The sequence below is a fragment of the Rhagoletis zephyria genome, unplaced genomic scaffold, assembly GCF_001687245.7.
Source record: "Rhagoletis zephyria isolate East Lansing unplaced genomic scaffold, Rhagoletis_zephyria_1.1 Rzeph_scaffold_00223, whole genome shotgun sequence".
In the NCBI taxonomy this organism is placed as follows: Eukaryota; Metazoa; Arthropoda; class Insecta; order Diptera; family Tephritidae; genus Rhagoletis; species Rhagoletis zephyria.
The window spans coordinates 238,120-257,560 of record NW_016157307.1 but is presented as its reverse complement, the minus strand read 5'-3'; the positions used below and the strand labels follow the sequence as shown (position 1 = coordinate 257,560).

At 34.4% G+C, this 19,441-nt stretch overlaps 3 protein-coding genes and 1 long non-coding RNA gene across 4 annotated transcripts; all 4 read right to left on the bottom strand.

Annotated features, from left to right (window-relative positions):
* Nucleotides 1-879: 879 nt before the first annotated feature.
* LOC108358227 (uncharacterized) lies at nt 880-18,928 on the bottom strand. The gene is made up of 3 exons (XR_001846734.1): nt 18,917-18,928; nt 1,918-1,921; nt 880-1,456 (listed from the first exon to the last, which is right to left on the bottom strand). It is a non-coding gene; the product is annotated as an uncharacterized LOC108358227 (long non-coding RNA).
* Nucleotides 2,309-3,788, bottom strand: Hsp67Bc (Heat shock gene 67Bc). The gene is made up of 2 exons (XM_017609428.1): nt 2,820-3,788; nt 2,309-2,432 (listed from the first exon to the last, which is right to left on the bottom strand). Exon 1 carries the CDS (start codon nt 3,669-3,671, stop codon nt 3,081-3,083), a length of 591 nt encoding a protein of 196 aa, XP_017464917.1. The 5' UTR covers nt 3,672-3,788; the 3' UTR covers nt 2,309-2,432; nt 2,820-3,080.
* Nucleotides 11,099-11,869, bottom strand: LOC108358224 (heat shock protein 23-like). The gene has a single exon (XM_017609427.1). It carries the CDS (start codon nt 11,728-11,730, stop codon nt 11,131-11,133), a length of 600 nt encoding a protein of 199 aa, XP_017464916.1. The 5' UTR covers nt 11,731-11,869; the 3' UTR covers nt 11,099-11,130.
* On the bottom strand, nt 13,731-14,437 carry LOC108358226 (heat shock protein 23-like). Its single transcript, XM_017609430.1, has one exon. The coding sequence runs from the start codon at nt 14,323-14,325 to the stop codon at nt 13,843-13,845; it is 483 nt and encodes a 160-aa protein (XP_017464919.1). The 5' UTR covers nt 14,326-14,437; the 3' UTR covers nt 13,731-13,842.
* Nucleotides 18,929-19,441: the final 513 nt, after the last annotated feature.

Below are 19,441 nucleotides of genomic sequence, written 5' to 3'. Positions count from 1 at the left end.
ATATATATATATTTCGTCAATAAAATAAAACATATTGTTTATAAAATAGTTTTAGCAATTTTCTTGTTTTTAATTGCCCAAGTTTTATGCTTTTGCGCGTTTATTTTTATATTTTAAAATTTTTTATCCTAAACATTATTCGACACTTATAAAAGTAGGGTTTTACATTTGTTTCCAATTTTATATGTGAGCTTAACTCTAACAATTTTGAAATTAAATTTTTTTCATGCGAAATAGTTTTACATTAAAGACTTTGCTTCGAGCAGCTTTAAATTAAGCTCTTCCATACTTGCTTGCATGGTTTTAATTATTTCGGTAAGAGGAAATATTTCTGTTCTCAACGCGCATTCTAAAGAGTCGCCTGTTTGAGTTTGGACATCAACAAAGAATGTATCCTGATCGCGTACTAAATCCACACTTGTATCAGTTATTTCGTATTGCATTGGGACTGCGCCTGGGTATGAACGAGCTCGTTTGAAAGTGCTTGATTCGGACGGATAACTAATGAAATCACTTTCTTGAAGTGGTTTTCACAAACGCGAGATGAATCACGTAGTACAACACCACAGCTTTCTTCCCATCGCTGCCGTCTTAATTCGCAACTAGGTGGTTTAAAACATCGCACTGTTTTCGTGTCCTGACTTTTATTGCATTCAGCGCACCGTTCAAACGTTTTGCTCCGCTTTATCTTGGTTTCCTTACATTAAATATTCNATATATATTTCGTCAATAAAATAAAACATATTGTTTATAAAATAGTTTTAGCAATTTTCTTGTTTTTAATTGCCCAAGTTTTATGCTTTTGCGCGTTTATTTTTATATTTTAAAATTTTTTATCCTAAACATTATTCGACACTTATAAAAGTAGGGTTTTACATTTGTTTCCAATTTTATATGTGAGCTTAACTCTAACAATTTTGAAATTAAATTTTTTTCATGCGAAATAGTTTTACATTAAAGACTTTGCTTCGAGCAGCTTTAAATTAAGCTCTTCCATACTTGCTTGCATGGTTTTAATTATTTCGGTAAGAGGAAATATTTCTGTTCTCAACGCGCATTCTAAAGAGTCGCCTGTTTGAGTTTGGACATCAACAAAGAATGTATCCTGATCGCGTACTAAATCCACACTTGTATCAGTTATTTCGTATTGCATTGGGACTGCGCCTGGGTATGAACGAGCTCGTTTGAAAGTGCTTGATTCGGACGGATAACTAATGAAATCACTTTCTTGAAGTGGTTTTCACAAACGCGAGATGAATCACGTAGTACAACACCACAGCTTTCTTCCCATCGCTGCCGTCTTAATTCGCAACTAGGTGGTTTAAAACATCGCACTGTTTTCGTGTCCTGACTTTTATTGCATTCAGCGCACCGTTCAAACGTTTTGCTCCGCTTTATCTTGGTTTCCTTACATTAAATATTCAAGAAAAGTCGAACGTATTTACTTATTACCCAACTTTAAATGTACTTACTAGCTCTCCTCGGCGGTTTATCTCTTAAAAATTTACCGTTTATTAAGAAAATTTGTTGCTTGAAAAATTTGTGTGTAACTTTTTTTTGAACAAATTAAAATTTGAAAAAAAATTCAAATGGGTTAAGGGAATTCATTTCAGTTTGACATTATAGCCTATTTCTTAAGAGAGCAATGTCAAAATCAATCACACTTTGTTGAATACATTTTGATTATATCTAATTTCCTATGACTGCAAATATTCAATTGTATCAAAAATTCTTTTTGATTTGGATTAGTTGTGAATGTGCGTAATTGTTTATTCGGAATCCGCTAGTCGACTTTTATTTTTTATTTTTGCCGTTGTAGTCACTTTGTCGATATCAACTGATTAGTGAATGTACGTACATTAGGGCGGATCAGTTTTTATGGGAGAATTTTTCCACTATGCCCATATAGCACAGAACGATTCTACGTGTAATTCTAAGCAAACTTACCGAAGAAACCATGGGTCTAAAAGTGCTTAATTTTGTATGAAAAAAATGCTATAAGGGGTTGTTGAGTATGAGAAATCCATTTCTGTGAAAATTTCAGTGAAAATTTTCACATTGTCTTCGAAACCTATATTTGCAAACGCCATACATATATACTAGTTCTGTACTGAAAATTTTACCTTGACACGTTATTCTTCTAAAATCACATTGTGTCACCGCCATATTAGCAAAATATTACTTATTCAAAGTCTTGTATGGAACTTTTTAATTTCTTCATATTTATTACATACATATGTATACTTATGTACATATGTATATTTAAAATATTTATAATATTAAAAAAGTGCGATAAAAAGTAGAAAAGTTGTTTTTTAATCTATTGGAATTCTATAAGATATGATTTTCCAATAGGATAAGGATACGCTTTAATAAATAAATTATTTTGTATAAGACATTATTAAAGGTTCTATATAATACATCGTGAATACATATCGCTAGCTTAGAGTGAAAACATGCTAAGTCCACTTTTTATGAAAACTCATATTTTGATATAGGAGGCTAGAGAAATTGAATACGCATCGTTTCGAAAATTATAAAGGTACTTGTTTTATTTTTTCCTCTTCATAAGCAATAAAAGGAAAATTTGCTAAGTCCAAAAGAAGCACCACAAATCCGATAAGGCGAAAATAATACGACATCTTTTAATAAATATCGAATCCTTCTGATTCTTATGGAATTTTGCTGTGCTTTAAACGCGCAAAATGTTTGATTCAAAGTCTTGCGAAATAGTTAAAGAAAATGGCTATAGGAAGATTTTTTCCTCTCCTGTAAAATTTTTGAAATAGGACTTAGCAACTTTTCATTCTAAGCTAGCGATATGTATTGTAAGTTTTAATATTTTTAAGCAGAATCTCTTATTATTTTAAAATACATCCATACGCACAAATATAAAAATGGCAGTTATTCAAATAAATATTTAGTGCAATGTTGACACGTTCATATAAATATGTATACAGACAAACATTCATATGCAGGAAATGTAAAGTTATGCCTTTTATAAGTATGTATTTATGTATGTGACTTACACTTCACTACATGTGTATGTACATACTTATACATAGTATGTACATGTATGCTTATTTTGACGAAAGTTTTGCGGCAGAGGCGTCGGCCTCTTCCTGACTTTTGGTTTTAGAAAATATTTCAGATGGTCCAACTTGCTGTATGGCTATGATCCGCTCCTTTTTCTGTTCTTCTGGTGGTGGTGGCGGAGAGGGAACACGCACAGTCAGTGCACCATCCGATGATAATGTCGACACAATGGTATCCGGATCAAAGCCTTTGGGAAGCACATAACGACGTACAAAGTGACGTGAAATATGTCCATGGTCGTCTTCACGTTCTTCGTGCTTTCCCTCAATCACCAATGAATCGTCCACTATTTTCACATTAAGATCCTCAGGTTCGAATAGGCCAACGTCAAGGTGGACTTCAAAGCCTTTTTTGCCGAAACGACTTGCAACATTGAGCTCTTGATTGTGCTTGTTAGCCACCAAATGATGAGCATGTGGACCCAAACGCGCAATCAATCCCAATGTGGCTAAATCCAATGGATGATGTTCACGCTCGTGGAATCGTCGATAAATATGATTTGGATACATATCGTGATTGACGTATGGTCTTGAGTCCAAGCTCAAAACAAATGGTGGAACATTGCGGATATTCATTTTTATATATGTATTTATGAACTTGTGTATATAATTTTTGTTTTAGAAAATTTAAAACAGCAATAATTGAATCGACTAGCTTCAAGCCGAGTTTTCAGTCGAATATGGGCAAAATGTGTATAGCAAGGATGTTTTATACCTGCGCGGACATTGTGAGCAAACTCTCTTGGAATAATTTAAAAGAGCGAAAGGGAGGTGCAGTGCTTCCAATTTTGACCCCATAATGAAATCAAATTTATTCTCTCAATTGTGTTTTGGACCGAATTTTCGCACCTGCGCTAAAGTAACCGAATATTGAATGGGTAATTAAGCTGGGTTCATCATGAATTCGTATTAATTTCATTCATATACTTTTACGTACATATTTTCGATGTCCTTAAAAAGAGAGAAATAAATTTTTCCCATATAACACTGTGCAACAATTTAAGTGTTATTGTCTGGGCGCGGAATGATTCCAACTCAGGATTAAAGACCTAGGCCCATATAGTAAGACCTCCAAATCTTTTTGCATTCTAGGGTAAACATTTTTTAATGCCCTTATTAAATTTGCAATTTTTCGCCTGAGTATTTTTAAGTGTAAAAAGGTTAAAATTCATATCGAAGCGAAATATCGCTAGCTTAAAGCTTAAACAGACGGTAGCGTTGATCTGGATTAACTCTGACTTAATTCGGATCAACTGCAGTTAATTCCGGCAGGGACGGTTCTACGGGTCGGTCGAGAAATCCGGGTTTGGTTAAGAATTTCAATTACACTATTGGTGTTGTGATTCTACTTCCGGAACAATTTCGTGCTAATTGAAATTTTTTTCTGATATGAATTTGGTCATTTCCAAATTGGCCAAAATTTGTCGACATATTTTGACACAACTTTATCTCATTTACCCGTACCTTTACCGATTAAATTATAGGCCAAAAACAGACAGATAGCCGATATAGCTGTGCATGTACATGATGACTGAAAATCTATCCTTATCGAAATCAATCGATATAGCGCATTTTAACCTCATTTGACAATGTGTTTTCACTTATCTGACGACAAATGCCATTGAATTTGACATAGTGAAAACAAGCCTTAATAGATTTTGTCGCTGAACTCTTATCTGAAAAAATATGCACAGCACTTTAAAATAAATGTCTTGTCCTTTCACAAGCCGCCCAGTGCGCTTTTTGAACACTGCATGCGAATTAATCGTAGCGCTTTCGACAGAAGCAGCATTTTGATACGAAACAAAATGGTTTTGAAAGCTAAACTGATTCCCTTTCACGTAAAAATATTGCCATTGAGTCACAATTACCTTAAAAAAATTGGTCAAAAATAGTGATCTTCAAAAAAAAAAAACATGCAAAATCCAACGAATATATTCCACAAAAAAAAATTTATTATACTAATATTATAGATTCTGAGACGAGCAACACTATTGACTGTTCAAAATTCGAAAAAATTTAACACCTTAATTAAAAAAAAAAAAAAATCATTATTTATTGCATTTTTTTCTTTTTGCCTGCAGCTTTGCATCCTTCACTAAATTTTATATCCCTCGAACAATAAGTGCGTTTTAGTGCAATTCGAGAGCCGAGTTATAATTATTCTAAACCAAACTTCGAACCTGCTGTACTAGTTTTTACTCCGAAATTAGAAAAAAAACTACCTTTAATGTCGAATGAAATTTCGATGTTTAACTTTAGAATCGTAATAATTTAACTCTCAAAGGGCCTAGCGACTTCTATCTTGGTTTAAATTGAAGGTCTTGAATAGCACTAAAACTCACTTGTTGTTCGAGGGATATAAAATTGTGTGAAGGATGCACAGCTGCAGGCAAATCAAGATATATAATGCATTTTCCAAATTGAGGGGCTGACATTTTTTTTTTCGTTTTTTAAACAGTGGAATCGTGTTTCTCGTCTCAAAATCTATAATATTAGTATAGTAAAAATACAAAAAATGTTTTTTTGTTGAATATATTCGTTGGATTTTGCATGTTTTTTTTCGAAAAACACTATTTTTGAAAAATTTTTTAAGGTCAAGGAATAATTGTGGCTCAATGGCAATATTTTTTTAGCTTTCAAAGCCGTTTTGTTTCATACAAAATATTGCTTCTGTTGAAAGCGCTACGATTAATCCGCATGAAGTGTCAAAAAAGCACACTGTGCCGTCGAATATCATATTTTTCAGTCGAGTAATGTAATTTTTTTTAATTTTCAAATTACTACGGTGTATTTCAGAGCTGGGTCGTAATGATTCCTTTAGGAATCAAATTACTCCCAATTACAGATTACAAGGAATTGTATTAATTAGGAATCAATTCCTTCAGTCCACAGCAAAGGAATCGATTACTTTTTCAATTCCTTGAAGTAATTTCATATGTAATTGGTTTTTTCTTTAATTCCATTACAAGGAATTTCATATTGTAATTGGAATAAATTACGTGCTAGTAATGTAATTTTTGTCTCCAATTCCTTTGAAAGGAATTGAAAATGTAATTGATTTTTTTTTCAATTCCATTACCTGGAATTGCAAGAGTACTTTAGTTTTTTCAATTACTCAAAGGAATTGTAAAAGTAATCGAGAAACTGAAAGTTCATTCACGAATGTACAATGTGGAATTTTCGTTGTGGTCAAAGATTAAAATCGAAAGCACACATTGGACATCTTCTATGTATATCTATATATATAAAAATGTTGTGTTCGTATGTCACGGTCATCAAAACCCGAGAACGGCTGAACCGATTTGAATAATATTTTTTTTATTATTCGGTATAATACCAGAACCAATGATATCGCAAAAATTTGGTGGGTTGCCACCTATTTTAAAATTTAATTAATTTAAAATCAATGAATTATTACAATATGGGTATTAAGTTAAAGAGGTTTAAGAAAGATAACTGCTGGAAGTATTTTTGACGAGGGTGGCCTCCTATTTGAAAATTTAAACTCAGTCAAATTGTTAAAAAAAATGAAATATTGCCATGTGGGTGTCAAACTAAAGAGTTTTAAGAAGGCTTACTGCCAAAAATATGTTTGAGGAGGGTTGCCATCTGTTTGAAAATTTAACTAAATTACATTGATAAAATAAATAAAATATTACAATATGGGTATCAAATTAAAGAGGTTTAAGAAAGATAACTGTTGGAAATATTTTTGAGGGGGGCTGCCACCTATTTGGAAATTGTAACTCAGTTAAATTGATAAAGTAAATGAAATGTTGGCATGTGGGTGTCAAACTAAAGAGTTTTGAAAAGGCTTACAGTCTACCATGAACACTTCCAGAAATATGCAATATGAAAAGTTCGGTTTATATGGGAGGTGCCACACGCCATTCTCCAACCATGCAAATTTTTCTCCATGAGTATGGAATTGGTCTTATATATGTATATAGATATCACCATACCCAGTTCTAGTCCTCTACCACAAATATATGCAGTTTGAAAAATTCGGTTTGTATGGGAGGTGCCACGCCCCCTTTCAATATCGAAACTTTTTTTAGCCTATAACCATCCGTGGAAAGTCTGCAGTATATTCCGAAATTTCAAAAAAATCGGTACGGCCTTTCTCGAGCTTTGCGAACAGAAAAAAATGCTTTTCAAAATATATATTAGTATAGACTAGCCAATATCTGCTTGTTTTGCGGCTTAAAACACTACTACCGATGAAAATCGATGGATAAATAAACAAGTTTGCAAGGGTTAGGTTGAAGTGGCTGCTAGGCCCAGAGGGCGCCAGCACACTTAGGCCCGATCATAGCCCATTGTGATTTGCAAGGGTTAAGTGAAAGTGTAATAATTTTTTGTATAAAATACTAGCAGGAAATAATGTTACCCATACGCCATATCGTACATGACCGTATGACCATGTTTAAGTTTGATTTTTTTCATTCGCAATGAAAACTTAAAATGAAAATAACTTGACTAAATGACCTTATCTAAAAAAAAACGGTATACAGTTCCGTAACATACTACTTAAAATTAATTTTACGTCTCTCGGCGTTTTTTGTGTAATTTTAGCGTCGTTACAGTGTTATCATCAAAATTTAGCCATAGCAATGAAATTTGTTTATAAAACTCTTAGGAGGTAGGATCTCCAGTCCCACAGGGCTCGTAATTCAAGCGGACTCTATCCTCATTTGTAACGCAGGATACCAGTAAGAGTACTTCAAAGGCCCCAGAAGGCACGCCATTTTGGGTAGAATTAAGGGTACCATAATATACGCAATTAACTCGGTGCATTTTTATAAATACGCAGGGATTAGTCCAAGAGAACAGCAGTGCCCAAGGCAGCAACATTTATGGGTCTCATCTGCCGCGAAGCGCGTTCGCGGTAGGATCTGGAAAATTTAACCGTTACCCTATAAACTGAACAGCTACAGTCTAAGCTATTCAGTTTTCTTAAAGTCCAATTAGTAATACTACTTAGGTATAAGTTGTTTATTCAAGGCAGTTAGCAACCAAGAAATTTAACAAAGCTATTGCAATTCAACAGTAAACAATTTTTTTTTATAAATTTTTCGATTACTTTTTAAATTACTTTGAGGAATGGAATTGGAAAAAAAATCAATTACATTTTCAATTCCTTTGAAAGGAATTGGAAAAAAAATTACATTTTCAATTCCTTTCAAAGGAATTGAAATAAAAGAAATTACATTACTAGCACGTAATTTATTCCAATTACAATATGAAATTCCTTGTAATGGAATTAAAGAAAAAAACAATTCCATTTGAAATTACTTCAAGGAATTGAAAAAGTAATCGATTCCTTTGCTGTGGGCTAAAGGAATTGAATCCTAATTACAATTACTGAGGAATGTAATTGTAATTGTAATGTAATTGCATTTACCCAGCTCTGGTGTATTTTTCTCAAAAACATATGACTCAAAACATATGATTTATAAAACTATAATTCATTTATAAACAATATATAATAAAACTAGCCAGTGCCCCCTTGCTTCGCGGTGCCTAATAAGATCTTTTGCGTTGGCCAATAAAAAAATAGCGTTTAATAGCAAAAGCGCTCTGTAAAGTAAACATTTTTAGTTTAAATTGAAACGAATAAAGAGCAGAATCCTCCTCACACATAGGCCAAGAATATTATCGCTGTGATTCCAAATGGATACTAATCCCTTTCGATGCCAAGAGTTTTACCGATGGTCTTATTTCCTACCTCTGCCAAGCGTGCGTAATATTCTTCTATGACCTTGCAACTACAACATTAGTCCGATGTACCATGTAAGCCAATAAAAGTCCTTCTAAGGAAACTTAAGAGCACAGATGAGCGTTTTCAGTTATAGGAGGGCCAAGAATCCTCGACGCCCCCCCCCCCTCCCTCCTTCCCTTAAGATGAAAAGTTTTCCCGTACATTGACTAAAAGAGTCGTGTGATCTCTTAAATATCGTTCAAATGAAGCCATGTGTTCGAATCTTTCCTTGTCGATTTGCCACTTTTACAATTTACCTTAATATTTATGAACTGGTTTCTTTGAGTATTACTGCTGTACTAACGGCCGCCCCGAGCAATTTCATCAATCGGAGGTAGGTGCAAGATTGCATTTAGGGTGTATGAGGGCGTCAGGCATAGGCGCACTTACAAAATTTCATTTAGCTATCTGAAAAGTAAACACATGGAGTTTCTATATCTATATCGTCAGCAGCGCCATCCATTGGATAAATTTTCTGCGAAATAAGCGATTTGTCTGGGAGGTTCCACGCCCCCTTTTCCAATACCTTCTACTTTCCGTCGTGAGCACAGTATTAATAACAAATCGTCGTTTAAAGTACAAAACCGCGTATAAACAAAATGCAAAGCCGCGTATGTGAGGTTGCATACATTATTTTCTAGAGAGTAAAAACACTTATAGCCTTATTCATAAAAAATAAAGTAGTAGTTTTCATACATTTTTCAATTTATAAACCTTTTATAAAGCTACTTTATTTTTTATGAATAAGGCCATTATATTTTAAAATGGTTCTCTTTTTTATGAAGCAGTCGCAATTCTGGCTAGTATATTTCAGGACGAATGGATACGGGTTGAGCCAAGAGCATGTGCGGGCAAACCCAAATTTTCGGCGGTTCAGTTACGCGGTTTTCCAGAATGACGATACGCGGTTTTGAACTTTAAACGACGATATATACATAGCTGTGTCAAATTTTCAGTACGTTGACTTAAGCGGTTCCATCGATAAGCGATATGAGAATCAGGTTGTATGCGAGGTGCCACAACCCATTTTCCAATACCTGCCACTTTTCGCTGAAAATACGGTATTGATAACATATGTGCGGCGGTTCCAGAGATAGGCGATATGAGAAGTTAAGTTTATATGGGAGGTGCCACGCCCCCTTTTCCAATAGCTCACAGTTTTCGCCATAAGTAGGGTATTTACAATTTATGCATCCGTGCTAAGTCTCAGCTCTCCAGCGCTGTTGGTTTAAGAGATATATTGGTGCCCTCAATAAAGGGGCTTCAACCTTTTTTTTTGAAGAATGTTTATGGGTACATATCTATCATTCTCCCACTGTATAAGAACGTTAGGAATTTTCCGACCCCAGCGCCTCCTTTCATGTAATTTTTTAGTTCAAATATTCCTTTTCAATTGGCTAACAAATCGATGGCTGAGTGGAAGATCGACCTATCACGGCAGCCAGTTCGAAAACGCCCTATCTCAGCTGCCGATTCAAAAACGCCCTATATCAGTATATTTTCAATACATTTTGAAGTGAGATAGGGCATTTTTGAACCGAATTTTAAAATAGGGTGTTTTTCAATTAAATTCTGGAATAGGGCGTTCTTGAAAAGTTTTTTGATATAGAGCTTTTTCGAACTGGCTGCCGAGATAGGTCGATCTTCCACTCAGCCATCGAAATGTTCTAAATACACTGAAAATAAAATTTCGTAAAAGTGCTACGAAAAACTTTCGTAGTTTTGGTTTTTGTACAATGTACGACACTTTCGTTCATAATAGTATGTACGATAACGGTTTTGTACAATCAACGAAAACTTTCGTGGCTCAAAATTACGAAAAATTTCGTAAGATTTGCGCAAGTTTTCATTATATTTACGCAGATTTTATTTTCAGTGTATGAGCCAAATCTGCAACTAAATGCAGCATTTAGGAGCATCCCGACCCAGCGCCACCTAGCGATTAAATTTTTAGCCGGAATATTTCCCTTCAAGGTGCTGACATATGTTCCAAATATGAACGAGATCGGTCCCGCCATTTGGTAGTTTCGTCTTCGTTACTTTGATTTCCTTTTTTATTCATATTTCATTAAAGTAAAATTTAAGAAATTCAATTACAATGCGTATACGTAGAACAAATTCATAAATAGCAATTTTGAAAATTACGCCTTAAAAACATAAAATGCACATATGGAATGAATCAAAATATGTATGAATGTATTAGAGAATGTATGTATTATATGTATACTATATATATATATATGAGTTATCTTTCAAACTTTCAGCCACGATTTATTTCTTTTCAGCCTCTCCGTTGGCATCTCCGATCTTCTCTTCTGCATTTTGTTTAACATTCAAATGAGCTGGACCAGTCTGTTGAATTTGTACAACACGTTCATTCGATGCTTCCTCCTGTGGCTTAGGAGCACTGACTGTTAGAACACCGTCTGACGACAGCGTGGAAATTACATTATCGGCGTTATACCCCTTTGGTAGTGCATATCGACGGACAAAGTGTCGTGAAATGTACCCATGCTCATCCTCTCGCTCCTCGTGCTTGCCCTCGACAACAATGCTGTTGTCAACGACTTTCACAGACAGCTCACTTGGCTTGAATTGTGCCACATCCATACACACTTGTAAACCATCTTTTCCTACCACCGACAATTTACCTTCGCCCTGGCGGCCTCGGCGACTCAATGGGCGTTCACCTAAACGATTTACTAAGCTTAGCGGCAGTGTATAGCCAAGAAGATTTGAAGCAGCCGGTTCATTGTGCCGGCGATGACGGTGAATGTGGTGCGGGTGCAATCCCAATCCGAAATCGTTGCCGTAGTACAAGGGGTTGTCCAACTCGTCAATCAAGTTCAATAGAATTGGCAAACTCGACATTTTTTCAAAAAAAAACGGTATATTTGTTAAATACTTTTAGTTAAAAATATTAAATTTACAATGAATTAACACACTTCCTCGAGCACGTATCAAACGTATTCTATTCCTTCGTTCGCGAAAAAATGATGGAAAAATCAGCGTTCCTTCGGCTTTTATATGTCTGTCGAAATTGCCAGTAAATTCTCGAAAATTCAAAAAAAAAAGAACAAGTCGATGAGAATGTGTATTCTCTTCGTTTAGTTATGGAACGATTCAGTTGCTGAATACGATAGAAAAGAGCATGAAAGAGACTTTTCGAACGAAGAGAGAAATTATAATTAAAAACGTTGAGATCAATGTTGCCAACTCCTGTATTTCGCCCATAGTTTGGGACTTTCGCACCATAAAAGGGCGCGTGGGATTTTGCGTCTCATTATGGGATTTTTAGGTAAATACAATTTTATGGTTCTATTGTTTTTTTATTTGCTTTTAATTCAAACTTTAAGTAATCTCTTTTTAACCCTTAATTTTGCAAGTTTCTAGTTTAGGGAACGATTCAGTTGCTGAATATGATAGAAAAGAGCGTGAGAGAGACTTTTCGAACGAAGAGAGGAATTATAATTAAAAACGTTGGTCGGTGTTATGCAGACAAACTTTTGTTTGCCAAATTAAATGGCGGCTGCTTAGTTTGCTCGGAGGTGGTTATGTCGAGTTTGGCACAGGGTTGCACGTTCATTATGGTTTTCATGGCTATTGCCAACACGAAATGAGAATTTCAGATGTACATAACGCGCAAAATTTAAAATTTTTGTATATGACAACACCGAATTTGCTGCAGTTTGACCAAACAAAATTAGTTTGCTGTGAGAGTCGCCAAACTCGCTCTCTCCGAGTTTGCTGCAACAACAATTGCACGCAGTTTGCCAAACAAAATTTCTGCATAACATCGACCGTTGAGATGATGAATTCCCCTCTTCGAATACAATAAAGAAGCGCAAGGCCAGTGATGGAAAAATAGGCACAATAGTGCCATTTCTGGCACTTTCATTCGCAGACGCCCTTTGGCACAATTCATCCTGCTTTGGTACAACCATAAATTGGGCCGTATGAATAAAAAATAAGCAATTGTTTTTTATTAAAATTTCTTACAGTTTTCTCGATTTATTCAAACAAGATTGAAGTAAAAGGTATGCAATTGTAAGGAAAAGCAATTGCTTTGTTTTTATTCATTCGGCCCATTATAGAAACTTAGCATAATATGCCAATATACTATATAACAAATAATCGCATACTACATTATAGATTGAAAAATTACAGAAAGTGAAAATTAAAAGCACTAAAAAATTAAAATAATTATGAGTTAGACTTTATATAAAATCAAAAATAAATAAAAATATTAACTGGTGAAACTGTCTCACCGCCGTTATTTCGCATATAACACGTCAGATTAGCTATAATTCTGTGCATTTCCTCTTCGTAGTTAGAATGCTGTGTTATTTTAGCATGCATTTATGTGTATATGTCTGATGGAATCCTTCATCAAAATGCTTTACTGTAATAATTTGGTTAATTAATAATTATTATATTACCTCAGTCTATTCTAAAAATATGTTGTTCTTAAAAGACCTTACAAGAAAGATATTTTAATTTTGTGGCACTTTCATTTTCTCTTCGGCACTATTTTTGAAGACCATTAGGCACATTTTGAAATTTTGGGTCCGAAGTAGTCAGAAGAATTTTTGCTGGCAAAATCTTGAAGTGTCAAACTCAACTGGATTTAAATTAACGGAAATTAAAGAATATGCAAAAAGGAATGAACCTGTTAATGCTAACGTTGCGTGCTTATTTACGTTCATATGTACTATGTGCATCTGCTAATATAAAACAAAGCCCTCAACTACTTTTAATAGAAAAATTCACATTTTTATTTCAGAAGTTTGAAATACATTATACACATAATAAAAATAATATAAATAATAAATAAATTAAGCGTATTGACGTCAAAAAATAAATTAAGGGTATTGACGACAAAAATAAATAAATTAAGCTCCAGTCCAGCTCGAGGTATGTATGTATGAAGTATGAATATCCTTGATTCTAGGAGTGTTTTTTTCAGTTAAAAGAATAGACAGACTAATTTTTCTTTTCTGGATTTTCGTTTACGTTCAAGTGTGCCGGACCAGTCTGTTGTATTTGTATAACACGTTCGTTGGACTTATCCTCTGAATATGGCTTAGGAGCAACAACCGTTAGTACACCATCCGAGGAAAGCGAACCCATTACATTGCTAGCATCATAACCTTTAGGAAGAATATAGCGGCGAACAAAATTACGAGATATATAGCCATGTTCATCCTCACGCTCTTCATGTTTGCCCTCCACGACGACGGTATTGTCGACAACTTTAACATTCAATTCGCTTGGCTTGAAATGAGCCACATCCATAGACACTTGAAAACCATCTTTGCCAACTAAAGGCGAAATTGCTCTTTCAGGTTTACCTATGCTCAATTGATGACTAAGAGGCCAGTGGTAGTTGTGATAATACGGTGAAATGGCCGTAGTCAGACGATCCATGTCGCTGATCAAACCCAATATTGCTGGCAGTGTACTCATCTCTTTCCTTTGGTTAATAATTCTTCTTTAATTTATTTCTATAACGCTTCAGCGACTCAACAAATTCCAGAGTTTAAATTCTGATGATTGTTTACAACTGTTGCCTGTTTCGTAGATTTGCCGGTATTTATACCTGAGCGGTCGCATTACCCAGCCAGCAAAAAATCCGAAAACGGAAAAAAGTCCTGGAAAACCGGATTTTTGTCCGTTTACCGATTCCATATCCGGAAACGTTAATGATCCATTTTCCCACTAAAGTGTGCGGCAGAAACGTATGTATGTACAGAAAAGTACCGAAAATGATGGTGAAAAGGATACGTTTTCGGCTGTTTTTTCTGAAATTTGTCTGATTGCATTTTTCGTTCAATACGCTTTCCTTCTGCATTTCACAGATACTTTTTCATGGTTCAAAAGAAATAAAATAATAGGAAGCGCCTGACGAAATTTGAACCCAGCATCTTCTGGAAGCTAACAAATAGCGGCACACTCCTCTGCACGCTCAGCCAATTATTACTTTCAAGTGACATCATCTTTTTCGAACGTTTTCCGGTTACGGAAATTGATGATAACTGTAGGAGTTTTTTTGTATGTGTTTTCGGATACGGAAAAATTGAACTAAACTGCAGTCGGCAAAATTTACGTTTCTTTGCTGGCTGGGTATAAATTTCAGTTATGTATGTGTGTAGATATGTATGCATGTTGTCTAGGTCATGGATGAAGTGCCGACGGTCTGCTGTTTCAAACAAGGGTTATTGACCGTGGGCAGTGTGCGGACTCTCAAATTTCATTTTAGTATCCATAGATAAGCCCTAAAAATTGTGGTAAATTTATGACGTATTTTATTAGCCTCTATTATAAAAGATGCAGTACTTAAAAATTTTTATTAAAATAGCTTAATAAATTTATCATATCACACATTTTTCTATTTTGTACATATTCATAGTCGAAATAAAGGCGACTCTAAAACTTGTTGCAGCTTTTTTGACAGATTTTCTATTAAAACTTATTGCACCAATTTACTTACACTAGCACTTAGCAAATTAGCCATGTGTTGAAACGTAATAGATGTACATACTAACACTTAGAAAATGAAATGCAAATATTAGGGCAAATTTCGCTTTCGCAATTATTCAATTAACAATAGTACATATCATTAACAGAACATTAGGGATGGCAAAATCATCTACATTGTAAGATGAGCAAAATTTGTAAAATGTGGTAGATTTTAAGCTTACAATGGTATATGTGATAGAAATGCTATTTACCGAAGATGGTGATAGATGTACCACAAAAGAGGAGTAGTCCGCACATTGCCCGTGCGTCCAGTAATCTAGAAATTTCGTATATTTAAGAATATAGCTAAAATATGAAAGATAAAATTTGCTCGAAGGTTCTCCGCTTTACTCTCATTTCAAAACAAATTGAGCTGGACGGAGTGAGTGAGAGGTCATGCAACGTAGCTGAATACCGGTATGTATTCGAAAACAGACCCTGCTATTTAAGCAGTGTTGCCAAGTTTTCAATTTGAAAAAGCGCAAAACCCAGAAAAATTGCGTTTTTTCTCGAAAAAAGCACAAAATTTTATAGTGGAGGATTTAATGGACTTTGTATGCATACACAATTTTATTTTAGGTATGCAGATTGAAATTAATAAAAATTAATGTTTCTTGCTCGCCGGTCGAAGGTTCGTTATTCATTTTAACGTTAGGAGATGCTGGTGCTTTTTAATATCCGTAAAAAATATAACAAATTCATACCAAATTAAAGGTCTAACGCTAGGCGCATATTGCATCCGATAGGCCGACCGATTTCGACCAAACAATTTGACCGTCCAAACTGATCTGCACACTTAACCAGATTATTTGCCGACCGTATTTGTACACACAAATCCCAGTTTTCATTACAATTTTGTAAGTAGTGAAATATTTTGATACATTTTAATTGACATACTCTAAACATGTGATTTTATATGTAATTGTTTTGTTTTTGCACCCAATTACTTAATTTTTCGCAGTCCATTTGGTACTTTTCACCTGACATCGGACGAGAAAAACAAACATGTTTGAATTTATCGTCACTGACGTCAACGGCCGATGTCGGTTCGGTTATCGGTTTATGTGTCAGAGCGCTCATATAATCACAAGTGTTTATTCATATCGCCCGCATATAGCCGATATCGGCCGAGCAGAATTCGGCCGATGCCGGCTGCAGTGTGCGCGTAGCGTAAAGATCAATTTCTGCCCCCAGCAAGATGGACGTTTTTGCAGGCAATGTCAAATTACCGTATGTAGTTCTGACACGATTGAAATTGCTGCCACATATTTTTTTGACAAACATATGCTCTCGCTTATGATTGTCATTGTGCCATGATTTTTTGCCCATTTTTGTAAAGTTCCTTACAACGCGAAATTATACAAGGTGGTGTAACTGGCGAATGTAGATTACAACAACAACAACCACATGTATTTTGTATTGTAGGTGTTATGCCAAATCTCAATTCGCCCCAAAGTTTACATGTATTTTGTTTTTGCTTTTGATGGGTGTGCTGTCAAATCAGTAAAAGCAAAAGCAAAATACATACATATAAGGCGCAGAAATCAGCTGATTTTACAACACCACCTTGTATAAATTCACCGTGGTTCCTTAGGAAACATCCAATTTCTCTAAATTTAACTTCTATTTTTGTTTCAGATTTACAGTTTTGGTGTCTCAAACTAAAACAAAAAGCACCAAAAAACGCACCAAGCTTCAAAAAAAACATGATGTGGCAACAGTGTACTTAAGAATTTTAAAGAGAGTGAGTACTTATAATTCCCGTTGTTGTGAGCATTCAGCGAGTGTCGAATTTTGTTTCTTTCGAAAGAGAGGATGTGCCAAACGATTTCAGTTATGCCAGGCCATCTCCGAAAATTGGAAAAATACCCAATTACCCACATACTTTTTTATTCACATATGTTTCATTTTGATACCTTGGCTGACAGAAATTAATTTTCGAAAAATATGAACAATATTACTAGTTTAAAGGTAAATAATTTTTTTCTTGTTATTTAAAGCCATAAAATTTTATATTTATTTATAAGTTTAATTTGGTTACTTTTATAAGGGAAATACAACCAGGAATGTCTTTGCAATGATTTTGTGTGGTTTAGGGGTCCTATAAGTTTGTTTTTCGTTATGCAAACAAGCATACAAATTCTCTGTATATGTTAGAGCAAGTAATAGGCATTAAGTTTTTGTTTACGACTATGGATTTAATTATAACATTCTATTTTTAATTAAAAAAAATGCACATCCAAACTTTGTTCAATATTTAAAAAAATTCAACAACTTTCGTAAAAATTTTAGTGGAAAGAAGCACATATCGAGCCCTTACTGCCAAAATAACGTAAGCGACATTATTTTTTTTTTTAATATGTAAAGCACTCAAAGTTTTCACTGTATTTTATATGGGGAAAAACAACTTTTCGTATAAATGGTATCGACTTCTTAAAAATTAATATTTTTCGATCGAAAAACTCTGGTTCCCTTTTTCTCCAGTTATATACACCATTATTTATTTAAAATTTTTTTATTACTAACGATTTTTTTTTATTATAATAATAAATTAACGGCAATTCGTGCAGGGGCTAAAAAACTGTGTACTCAAAAAAATTCTAACACTTCCGAGAAAATAGTTTGAAATTTATGTGATAATTTGTTGCACTTTTTTGTAGTTTTCTACAAATTGTTGAACTTTGATATATATGGGGTTTGTCTGGGAATGAACTGTATTTTAATTGAAAATTCTTAAAAATAAATAAATAAACATAAGTGGCACACAATGTCACTTTAAAATGGCGTGATATAGATATTACCGTACACATTCATATTTGGTACAAAACGAAATTGTAATTTTGAAAGTAAACGTGATTGTGAATGGTACTGTTAGTGTTGCGTGATGTGGTTATCGCGATTTTTTTGTTATCACCGGTGAGTGAAATATCCCTCATCGCTATTTATTTTGAAACAATTTTTGAAAATGGTGGAATTGAATAACTTGAGGGTTGAAAGTAAAAAATTGTATCTTCTTATTTTATATCTTCTGTATTTCTTTTTAGCCGTTATTGTTTTCATACTTGAATATATGTATGTGCATCTCGCGACAAAATTATACGGTTAGCCGGGTTGGGCTATATTTTTTATTTTTTTCAGATTAATTTAAATTTTTTTATATATAATTTTTGGAATATAATTTGAGAATCTATTTATGACTTTATGGGCTAGTTGGAGAGATCTCAATGATAAGTTACGTTAAATTAAGTCTACACCAACTTAAGCTATACAATGAACTGAAAGATGAACTCAGTGTAGTAGAAAAAAGGTTTATGTTTGTTGAAGGAAAACGGGAGGTAGTGTATTGAAGGAAAGGGTGAAAAGTACAATTAAGTTCAAAAAGTTACAGTTTTTATCGTTCATTTTGTACAATTTAAAACCTCAAATATCAACACAGGAACATACATACATATGTATGTATGCACTACATATGCATACCTACACCCTGCATCAATTAGGAGGCCAATTGTCCGCTAAGGACTAGTACTTCATCAAGAACGATAGAATACAAGATTGCGCATTCCCGCAGAATGACATTTGTGGCAACGGGTAAACAAAGAATATGGCGAAGAACAATGAGTTGACAGTTGTGAATTTGCAGTGAGATAACGTGTTTTCTTCTCGATTCACCAATTTCTCAAACCATCTTTGAATATAGCAAATTAAGCACTACGTTAACAAAAAATGTACAACCACTCTTGAAATGTGTTCAAAAGAATAGGTCTTATTAATTAACTATTTAGAATTTTTGTGTTTGTATTGCAGGTGCCGAAAAAGTGATAATATCTTGTCGCAGCGCATGTTTTCCTGCAGAAAGTGGTCGATGCTTGCTTACCTCCGATTTTAATTTGTAATTTGTGGTATTTCAACGTTTTCAACTTAACATGTCGTGTTTAAAAGTGGTCCGTAAAGTGCTTCATGCATATTACGCTGGTGTCTAAATTGTATGGCTTCTCCTGCCGGCAGAACTCTACCCACTTTCAGGCCAAGGCGTCGTCGCGGGGAAACAAAAAAAAACTGCATT

Excerpts from the sequence above, each read along its gene's own strand:
- Hsp67Bc (XM_017609428.1), bottom strand. The coding sequence starts at position 3,671 with ATGAATATCCGCAATGTTCCACCATTTGTTTTGAGCTTGGACTCAAGA.
- LOC108358224 (XM_017609427.1), bottom strand. The coding sequence starts at position 11,730 with ATGTCGAGTTTGCCAATTCTATTGAACTTGATTGACGAGTTGGACAAC.
- LOC108358226 (XM_017609430.1), bottom strand. The coding sequence starts at position 14,325 with ATGAGTACACTGCCAGCAATATTGGGTTTGATCAGCGACATGGATCGT.